This window comes from Fukomys damarensis, unplaced genomic scaffold, assembly GCF_012274545.1.
Source record: "Fukomys damarensis isolate Sample0158 unplaced genomic scaffold, DMR_v1.0_HiC HiC_scaffold_19, whole genome shotgun sequence".
In the NCBI taxonomy this organism is placed as follows: Eukaryota; Metazoa; Chordata; class Mammalia; order Rodentia; family Bathyergidae; genus Fukomys; species Fukomys damarensis.
In genome coordinates this window covers 65,715,888-65,724,838 of record NW_022900931.1, presented here as the reverse complement: position 1 = coordinate 65,724,838, position 8,951 = coordinate 65,715,888, and the positions used below count along the sequence as shown (strand labels likewise).

The 8,951-nt window shown below is 51.0% G+C and overlaps 3 protein-coding genes and 2 non-coding genes across 15 annotated transcripts in view; 3 read left to right on the top strand and 2 right to left on the bottom strand.

Moving 5' to 3' along the window:
* The window catches only part of LOC104873799, a 27,952-nt gene extending 24,215 nt beyond the window's left edge, over window positions 1–3,737 (bottom strand). For 4 of the 6 annotated variants that reach the window (XM_010640634.3, XM_010640637.3, XM_010640638.3 and 1 more), the window contains exon 1: window positions 3,622–3,736. The gene's annotated coding sequence lies outside the window, so the exon portion shown is untranslated. Of the gene's footprint in view, window positions 1–3,621 lie in introns of all 6 variants that reach the window. The other 2 variants (XM_010640639.2, XM_010640640.3) reach the window with 1 other exon arrangement.
* Window positions 3,738–4,004: 267 nt separating this feature from the next.
* On the top strand, window positions 4,005–7,995 carry LOC109118577. 6 transcript variants are annotated; one of them, XR_004518033.1, is made up of 6 exons: window positions 4,005–4,524; window positions 4,635–4,705; window positions 4,990–5,045; window positions 5,505–5,548; window positions 7,080–7,117; window positions 7,315–7,995. XR_004518033.1 is itself a non-coding variant. In XM_033765920.1 (6 exons), exons 3-6 carry the CDS (start codon window positions 4,999–5,001, stop codon window positions 7,900–7,902), a joined length of 717 nt encoding a protein of 238 aa, XP_033621811.1. In that variant the 5' UTR covers window positions 4,010–4,223; window positions 4,397–4,524; window positions 4,990–4,998; the 3' UTR covers window positions 7,903–7,995. The 6 variants fall into 6 exon arrangements, 3 of the variants coding, with proteins under 3 accessions (XP_033621811.1, XP_019065609.2, XP_019065610.1); XR_004518034.1 differs by having other exon boundaries at window positions 4,007–4,524; window positions 4,658–4,705; XR_004518032.1 differs by lacking the exon at window positions 4,635–4,705 and having other exon boundaries at window positions 4,010–4,292; window positions 4,397–4,524.
* On the top strand, window positions 5,341–5,433 carry LOC117286983. Its single transcript, XR_004518182.1, has one exon. It is a non-coding gene; the product is annotated as a small nucleolar RNA SNORD88 (small nucleolar RNA).
* Window positions 6,902–6,992, top strand: LOC117286982. Its single transcript, XR_004518181.1, has one exon. It is a non-coding gene; the product is annotated as a small nucleolar RNA SNORD88 (small nucleolar RNA).
* A 122-nt stretch (window positions 7,996–8,117) lies between the features above and the next one.
* Window positions 8,118–8,951, bottom strand: part of Acp4 (acid phosphatase 4) — a 3,267-nt gene continuing 2,433 nt past the window's right edge. The window contains exon 9 of the mRNA XM_033766030.1: window positions 8,118–8,411. Within this exon, the coding sequence (XP_033621921.1) occupies window positions 8,118–8,411 (294 nt within the window). The remainder of the gene's footprint in view (window positions 8,412–8,951) is intronic.

The window sequence follows — 8,951 nt, the reverse complement described above, 5'->3', positions numbered from 1 at the left end:
AATAAAGTGTTTGTAGATGGGGAGGGAAGGAGGGGGTGAAGGGAGGGCAGGGGTAAGGGGAAAAAATGAGAATCAAGACTTGTCATGTAGAGGTACAAGATCCCAACAATGAATGTAACTGTACTGTATCCCTAAAATGTACCAATAAACTCAATTAAAGCTGAAAAAAAAAAAGAATCAACACCTGGGATCTCATCTTATTAAAAAGCTTCTGCACTGCAAAAGAAACCACCAACAGAGCTAAGAGACAACCTCCAATGTGGGAAAAAAAATTTACCAGATGTTCCTCAGACAAAAAGACTATTATCTAGAATATATAAAGAACTAAAAAAAATTAGACCCCCTGAAATATAAAGACCTGATTCAAAAATGGGCATCTGAAATGAACAGACATTTCTCAGACAAACAAGTAAAAGCAGCAAATAAACATGAAAAAATGTTCAACATCACTGGTCATTCGAAAGATACAGATGAAAACAAAACTGAGATTCCACCTCACCCCAGTAAGAATGGCTGCTATCAAGAAATCAACCAATAACAAATGTTGGCGGGGTTGTGGGGAGAAAGGAACCCTTCTCCATTGTTGGTGAGAGTGCAGACTGGTGCAACCACTGTGGAAATCAATATGGAGATACCTCAGAGAGCTAGGATTAGAGGTTCCATTTGACCCAGCCATCCTTCTGCTGGGTATCTTTCCAAGAGAACTAAAAGAATCATATCACAGTGATATATACACACCCATGTTTATAGCAGCACAGTTTGTCATAGCTAAAACTTGGAAACAGCCCAATTGCCCATCAATTGGAGACTGGATAAAGATGTGGTTTTTCTATAAAATGGAGTACTACTCAGGCATAAAGAATGAGAAACTAAAGTCATTCACAGGAAAATGGATGCATATTGAGACCATACTCTTCAGTGAAATAAATAAGACACACACATATAAATACCGAATAGTTTCTCTGGTATGAAAAACTAAAAGCGTAATTAAGATCCAAATTGTATAACTGACAATGTGAAATAGAAGAAAAGGGCTGAATGTGTAGGGGAAGTGGGAAGGGTAGGGGAAAGGAAATAAGGGAAAGGGGAAAATATGAGAACAGGAAAAATGGAAACAAAGTCTTTGTAAATAGGGGAGGGTTGAGGGAGTGAAGGGAGGGCAGGGGAATGGGGAAAAAATGAGAACCAAGATCTGTCATGTAAGGGTCCAAGATCCCAATGACGAATGTCACTGTACCGTATCCTTAAAAAGTACCAATAAACTATATACAAATGGAAAAAAAAATAGAAATAAGTTTGCAGGTTGCCGACTCCCAATGCTGAAAAAGAATTTTTAGGACATATCAGTAAAAAAAAAATATATATATATAAAAAACAGGAGAAGGGTTTATGAGGATGCAGTGGAGAGGAATGCAAGTGGTCAGAGAAACGAGATACATTGAGCTGGAGTTGGGTACATTTCAGGGAATGGCTTCCAGGCAGTTGATCTAGGGTGTGTAGTTTTACTGTCACGTTACAGTGTAAGCCATCTACATGTGTTTGAAGTTGAAATACATTGTTCGGCAATGCTGTTGTTTTTTGAGGATAGAGGAAGCACAATTTACAGGTGAAAAGGACTAGAGCCTGAATTTACAGGTTGATTGTAAAAGGACCTTTAAGAATTTTTTTAAGTGAGTTTCCTAGAAGGGAACTTTTGAGTAGCTTTTGTTTTGAAGCTTTAGGCTTTTTTTTTTTTAAGTACAATTTTAATTTTTTTTTAATCTGTCAAGTCTCCTCTATTTCCGTCTCACACAGTGGTTAAGCCGCCAGATTTGAGGTCTAGGCTCTGCCATTCGCTAGCTCTAAGGCCTATGGCAAGGTGTTGACCCCATCTAGTCTCCGTCTGCTTGTCTTTAAAGTGGGGGCAATGGTCATATTTTAATGCACAGTTTAACAAAAATGCCTGGGCCTCAGTACGTACTCTTCAGTGTTACAGCAATAACCCTCCCTCTTGCCTCCTATAAAACGTCTCCGAATTTGTTTTAAAACAGACAGAGCTGCAACTGTGCCAGATACTGGGTTAAGAGGAGTGGCCAAGCTAGATGCAGATGCTTATCCTCGTGGGACTGACATTGCAACAGAGAGGCAAAAAATATGCCAGAAGCAAATAGGTAGGTACTGGATCATGAGATAAGTTCTGAGGAAAAATAAGAGGGCAACAGAGATAGGACCAGGAAGGAGGGAGCCTTCCTGGAGTGTGGGGTAAGGGATCTATCTACAGGCTAAAATGACCCCTGAACAGAGACATGACTGAAAACGAGAGAGCCACTAGATCAGGGAGAGTTCCAGGCAGAAAGAGACTAGATGCAAAGGTCCAGAAGGTCCCTCTGTAGAGGAATGGAATATTGATTATGACCCAAGCAGGCTGTGAAGAGTTAACGCCACAATGGCTTGTTTTGAGAAGTGAGTCTGGCTGAAGCTTACATGCCCAGGTGATGTCAGAGTAACTCACACCCAAATTCTGTTCCCACAGTTAAATCCTTCTGACTAGAAGGACAATGCTCTAATTACAACCTTATATTTTGTCTATCCTGTTCCTAATTGGAGAGTGCTTTGACTTGTCCTTTATAAGCCCTGTTTATATTCATTTCCATAGAAACTGCACATAGCTTGCCTTTACTCCCACGGATTACCAATAAAAGTCAGTGCCTGGGACTGGCCAGCGCCTTTGTCAGTTGCACGGGCATTGGTCATCCCGGCACGTTCTAGTTCTGTCTTTTGGTGTTATTCCTCAGGCCTGTGTCATATCCTGGGTAGGGTACTGGCACCGAACCGCAGGGGTCTGTGGTACCAGGAACACCAGGGAGGCCAAGGGAGAGGCAGAGATGAAAGCAGAGTGAACAGAGAGATTACTGGGCCACGGTGAGAATTTCGTTCTTCCTCTGGAGGCAGGAGGACGAGGTAGAAATGTCTATTTCCTTAAGACAGGAATTCAAGTCTCTAGTGGATTTCCTCACTCACTAGAAGAAAACTACCCAGGGACCAGCAAAATGACCAGGGACCAGCAAAACAAACTATGTTCTATTCACACAAGGAACAGTTGAGCACCGCTTAAAGAATGTCGTAACTCGGTATGTACTGATGCAGGGAGACTACTTCTGAAACATACTCATGCGAAAAACATTTTTTTCCACGTGTGCGTGTGTGTGTGTCCGTGAGGTATAATGTCCATATCAAATTGTTAAGAGTGGAAAATTCTGGTGAATGGATTGGGAATAGAAATGTTTCACTTTTTATTTTCAAAAAAAAGTTTTTTACAACCATGTCAATTGACACCCCTCGGATCTCACAGCGCACCAAGAATCCGGGACTCCAGGCCTCAGACTCACAAAACCAAGGGTGAGCCACAAACCCAGTCTTTGCTCAGACCCAGCGTCCTGCCCGGCCCTCCTCCCTCAGACCCCGAGGTGCGGGCCCGGCATCTCCCTTAAACCCAGAATCCTGGCCTCCCGCCCGCGAGTCGAGGCTCCGACTCAGTCTCCTACGGCTCCGCCCCTAACTCCGCTCCAGACGGGTGATCTCCCGTAATTTCGCCGTCAATCGCGACAGCGGCTCCGCCTCCCGCCCCAGGTTCGGATTTACCTTGGGTCTAGCCTTTCAGGGTTGCCCCGCCTCTGAAACCGCGCCTGCTCCTTGCCGCGCCGCCCGGTCCCCTGGCTTCCGGCCCTGGTCCCGCCCCCCTTGGGGCCTTTCTCGTCTTGGCTCGTAGTTTTATGCTGACCTCAAAATTGCCTGACGCATGGGACGTACGAGCCGTCCCGAATAATTCCTTGTTCCTTCCCTTCCACCTCCAGAGACAATATATTCTCACTTTCTGAGGGACATACTGGCGGTGACAGGCATTATTCCTTTAGCCAATACAAAAACATGACTCCTTTTTTGCAGGCGCTGTACTGGACGCCTAAGGGCGGAGACTATACGGGGCCTCGGTCGAACCCGCCAGCGGCGCGTCGTATAAATTGGGACTCGCTGCCTTGTGAAGGGGATTTCGCGAGGACTTGGTGTCGTCGGCGGTTCTCGTGGGCAGCTGTGCTTCGGCGCAGCGAGGCTTTGCGGCCTAGGACGCACGTGTGAAGAGCCGGGGCTTCTCGGGAGCGGCCATGTTGTGTGGACGCGGGAGGGTGGGGCCGTCTCCCCGCCCGGCGCGTGGAATACGGGGTGCCCTCTTCCCCCGTCCGCGCCAGGTCCGCGTCTCGGGCCTCCGCCATCTTGTCCGCTTTGGGGCGAGGGTGTGTGAGGTCGGCAGGAGCATGGTGGGTCGGTCGTGAATTCTTCCGAAAGATTTCCGTCCCTGTGTTAGCCACAGCTTCTCAGATCTTTAGGAAATCGCTCGTTTTCTTTTTTTCTCTGTGCGAAGCTGGAATAAAGGCTAAGAGCGACGGAAAGGAGCAGGTGTAGGCGTTTTCCTGTAGGGAAAGAAAATACAAAGCTCTTAAGGAAGAAGCGAGTCTTCAAGTGAATGATGGAATTGTTTCTGCGAACCAGGTAGGAGCAGAGTTTCGAGAAAACAGACGGGTCCTTTATTCAAGAATCCTGACAACGACTATGTAGTATCAGAGTTTTACTGACTTTTTTGACCTAAAATCATTATTAAGGATGCCATTCTCCTTCCTCGGAGGCCCAGCCTGGAAGGAGGTAGCTGATTTTCTCCAGCAGGAGTCTCCGTGTGAGTTTTCTCCTTTTGCAACCATATTTCATCCCATATAGCAACACTTTTGCCTCAGAAGCACACTTGTCCTTGTAACAGTGGCATCGCTCACTGAAAATGATTCCTTCTTCCTGCCCGCTACTCCCTTCTTGGTACCTTGTTCCTAAATCTTCAAATGTCCTTCACAGCAGATGTGTTCAAACCTGGCTCAAGCAAGAGTCTGCAGCCAGTGCTTATATCTCCTGCTTCTTAGCCTTGTTTTTCCCCTAAAAATCCCTTTTTCTCTTCTTTCCTCCTGCTAGGTTCTTTGGATGGAGTTGTTTCTCAGCAGCCTTCAGTGTTTCAGGGTCCTCTTCCTGTAAGTGGGTGTGGAGACTCCCCTCTGACGCTGGGAAAGTTGGGAGTCTTCTGGGGGTTTGTCTGCTCTCTATTAGCATGGCTTTTTGTTTGTTTGTTTTGGTTTTTGAGACAGGGTCTCACTACGTAGTTGAGACTGACCTGGAACTCACTGTGTAGCCCAAACTAGTCTCCAACTCATAGCGATCCTCCTGCCTCAGCCTCCCGAGTGCTGGGGGATCGCAGGCGTGCGCAACCACCCCCCGGCCTGCTTGGCATCTTCTTGAAAGTAAGGGGGTCTGGTTGTAGAGGGGCTGGGGCCCCCATGATGTTCAGCACTGGGCTCTGATCATCCGTGAGGATACAGTGCCCCCCCCAGGACCTTTGACACCTAGGGGTCTGAGGGCCCCCAGTATTGGTGTCCTCCTGAGCCTATGGACTGCCCCTACACACACACTCACCAAGTACTTTTGTGTTACAGGTGTATCTTCAAGCGGAGGGGCTGCCTGCCATCACCCCATTGTGGTAAGAACTCTTCCTTCCACTCCTGGCCCATCTACATCTAAAAATACTTCACCCCCATCTTGGGTGACAATGTGAGATTTCTGGGTCCTGATTTTATGTGCCAAAAACTGTACTTGGGATTTTCATATGAAAACCATCTCAAGGTTGCGGATACCCGCCCAGTCAGCTAGATCTGGATCCAGATCCCAGCGCTGCCTTGTGGAGGCTTGGAAGTGTTGGGAGTTGACCTCCTCCTAAGCCCCAGTGGCTGTGTCCATAGGGCAGCGCATCAGGATCTCGTGCCCAAATCCTTCATACAGTTGGGTGGAGACAGTGACATTTCCTGCCCTCCCTCCAGAGGGAAGGATTGAATCAGATGTGGGGTGGGAAAGGAAAAAGTACTGGATCTTAGGGGAAAGTCGTCATCAAAACCCACCTTTCAAACTCCTTTTAGCTGTGTGGGGCAGTGACAGGAGGAAACAGTTGCTCCCAGCGTTATCGCCTGCCACTTGGTAGCTTTTGTGAACTGAACACAGTGAACCTGAAGTGAGGCATACATAGTTGGGTTCCGTGGATCATTTGTACATAAACTCACTAAAATAGCCCTAAATGTACACCGTGACTATTTAATAACAGGATTTTGCTAGTGTTTCAAAGTTAGATGGGAAGACAGCTACATGTGTTGGCAGAAAGAAAGGAGCATTCTCAGCTCTGGGAGGAGTTTCCTCCTGCTTGGGTGTCAGGAAGGACTGTGGCCCCAGGGAAGTAGACAGGAAGTGTTTGTTCACTCTGAGCCCTTGGAGATTTTGCGTCTTCTGAATCTGTGGGCCCTGTGCCTGTTACCCAAGCACCCTGTGGAAGTACAGTTGGGCTGTGAACAGTGGTTTTTGTTTTAGTTAATAAATAGCTGCCGCCTCTTCGAATGGCACGTTTTGATACAAAATAGATTCAGGCGCTCATGGTTGTTCATGAGTAATGAGCACGCGGTGAGAACAGGCTCACCAAATCCTTTGGGGCTCTGGTGAGAGGCAGGTGCCCTTTCCTGGTTTTCACAGAGTGAAATGGTGAGTAAGGAAAGGCAGTCCTAGGATGTGGGCAGCAGTCTGGGAGGTGACTTTGTTAGGACCAGGGAGATCCGAACAGTAGGCCCAAGCAGAAAGAAGTCAGAAGCCGCCTCTACCTCGCCGGCCCTCCCAGTGCCGCTGCCCCGTCAGTTGCTCCAGGTCGTACAGCTGACACCGGATGGACCTGGGCAGGGGCCATGGTCCCCTCATAGGCTAGATATTGGTCGCTTTCTTCTGGTTCTCTGAGTGTTGCTTGTGCTGTGCTCTCTGGACTGCGGGAGCCCTGGGGCCCAGGGGCAGGTGAGCAGCAGGGCCCCCGTGATGCCCAGCACTGGGCTCTGACCCCCTGTGAGGACATGGTGCCCCCCGGGACCTTTGATACCCGGGGGCCTGAGGGGCCCTGGCTCTGGGGAGAGGACAGATGGGGTGCATGGTTTCCCTGCACCCTACCAACCTCTTCCCCACACCCTTCTGCTCCTTGCTCACAGCTGTTCCCCTTGAAGCCACCGATGCCCTGCCTCTCCTGGTAAGAGCAGAGCCCGGTGAGGGCTGTGGTGATGGCGCCGGGGTGGGTGGTGCATGCGCCTGGGGAACCCTGTGATGCCCAGCACTGGGTTCTGACCACCATGGTACCCCCTGGGGCCTGAGGGCCCTGGCTCTGGGGAGTTGCCGGGTAGGGGTTGCCCTTTCTGCTTCCCAGTGGTGCCGCCTCTGTCTCCACAGCACCTGCAGCAGTATCTTCCACCTCTTGAGGTCCTTGTCTCTGGGCAGCCAGGGAGACCAGTGCTGCTCAGGGTCACCTGGGTCCTGCAGGTGTACGACCGGGACCAGGCCCTGTCCTTGGATTCCAGGGGGCTGGTGTTACTGGGCAGCCTGACCCACAATGCCATCTTCAACTACCACTGGGAGAGCCTGCAGGGCAGCTGCCAGACACTGCTTGCTGACTGCAAAGGCCTGGCGCCAGCGCTGAAAACCCTTCCTGCGTGCCCAGGACATGGACTGCTCAAGGGACTGATGCTGGGCCCCACCCCATGTGGGAGGACCTTGTGGACTACCTGCTGGCCCACAGTCAGCCCCGGGGGAGGGGTGCAAGCAGCCACCTGTGGGATTGGATTGGGCCATCACAGGAGAGGCAGGGGCCTTACCCATAGTTGTTGGCCTGTTTTGTTTTGTTTTGTACTGAGGATCGAACTTGGGTCCTTACGTGGAACCACTGAACCAAATCCCTGCCCCTTGCCCATACATTCTTACCTTGACCCCTTCCGTGGACAGCACCGTCCCGAGCCCAAGGGACTAAGCCACTTGCCATGAACCCGAAAGTGCTGCAGGCCAAGCCAGGGACCCCGTGGCCCACAAGGCAGAGGCATCTTCCGTTTTCGCTATAAAAGTTTTCTTTTTAATGCATTGTTTTTACTTAATGTTTTAGGCATGTGTGACACTGGACATGGCGGTCACATCCCCCTCTTCAGTTTTCCTCTCGAGGCCCTGACTGACTGGCTTTTTCTTGTGGGCAGGCCCCCTCCTTCTCAGAGGGTGCTTTGGGGTGCGCCGGCCTGGGGACACCCCCCTGTCCCTCCCAAGGACTCCAGTTGCCTCGGCTTCCCCTGTGGCCGCTGGCCAGCGCCTGGGGTCTGGGCTGAGGGGAATCCGCACGAACAGGGTTCCAAGGCCTCTGCCACCACAGGCGCCATTAAGTGGCAGGTGCGGTGCCCTTCCTGATCCGCTGTGCTGGGCGCCATCCGGGTGGGATGCTGGTCCAGGGTGGGGCTCGTGGGCTGGCCCATCTTTGGGCCCAGCTCTCCGAGGGCTGGTCCAGCAGTCTGATGAGGAAGGGTGGGCCTGTGGTAGCCAGCCAGGCTAGACTAAGCCCTGAGCCTGCTGCAGGACCCAAGCCCAGTCACCACCTGGGCCCTGGACCCACTGCCTGCCGGGCCCTGCGGCCAGGGCAGTGACTGTAGTAACTGTCCTTGCCTCGGCCTTGTCCAAAGGGACCTGCACTTGCTTGGCTCGGTCTGAATGCCAGTGCGTGTGGTCACTGGTCATGTGGCATGGGGAGGTTCCCGCTGCCCTCTAATGGCAGTGCTTGCCACCCAGGGTACTCCAGAGCGACCCGCCTGCTCCCTGCCTGGCTCTCCTTGCTGGTTACGGGCTTAGCTTTGCTAGAGGAACTACGTGTAGGGACACTCAGGGCCCTACAGTACATCCGTGGACATCTCTGCCAGTGTCCCCACATGCACACAGCCACCGGGGTGCCTTCCCAGCCCCTCCCTCACGCGCACAGACAGCGACAAGCCAGAAGAGCGGGTGAGCACGCGTGTTGGTCCAGCGCCTGCTGGGGAGGGGCTGCCCGTTCCCCCTCA

Excerpts from the sequence above, each read along its gene's own strand:
- LOC109118577 (XM_033765920.1), top strand. The coding sequence starts at position 4,999 with ATGGAGTTGTTTCTCAGCAGCCTTCAGTGTTTCAGGGTCCTCTTCCT. Across the intron at positions 5,046-5,504 it reads TGTTTCAGGGTCCTCTTCCT|GTGTATCTTCAAGCGGAGGG; the intron begins GTAAGTGGGTGT and ends TTTGTGTTACAG. Across the intron at positions 5,549-7,079 it reads CCTGCCATCACCCCATTGTG|CTGTTCCCCTTGAAGCCACC; the intron begins GTAAGAACTCTT and ends CCTTGCTCACAG.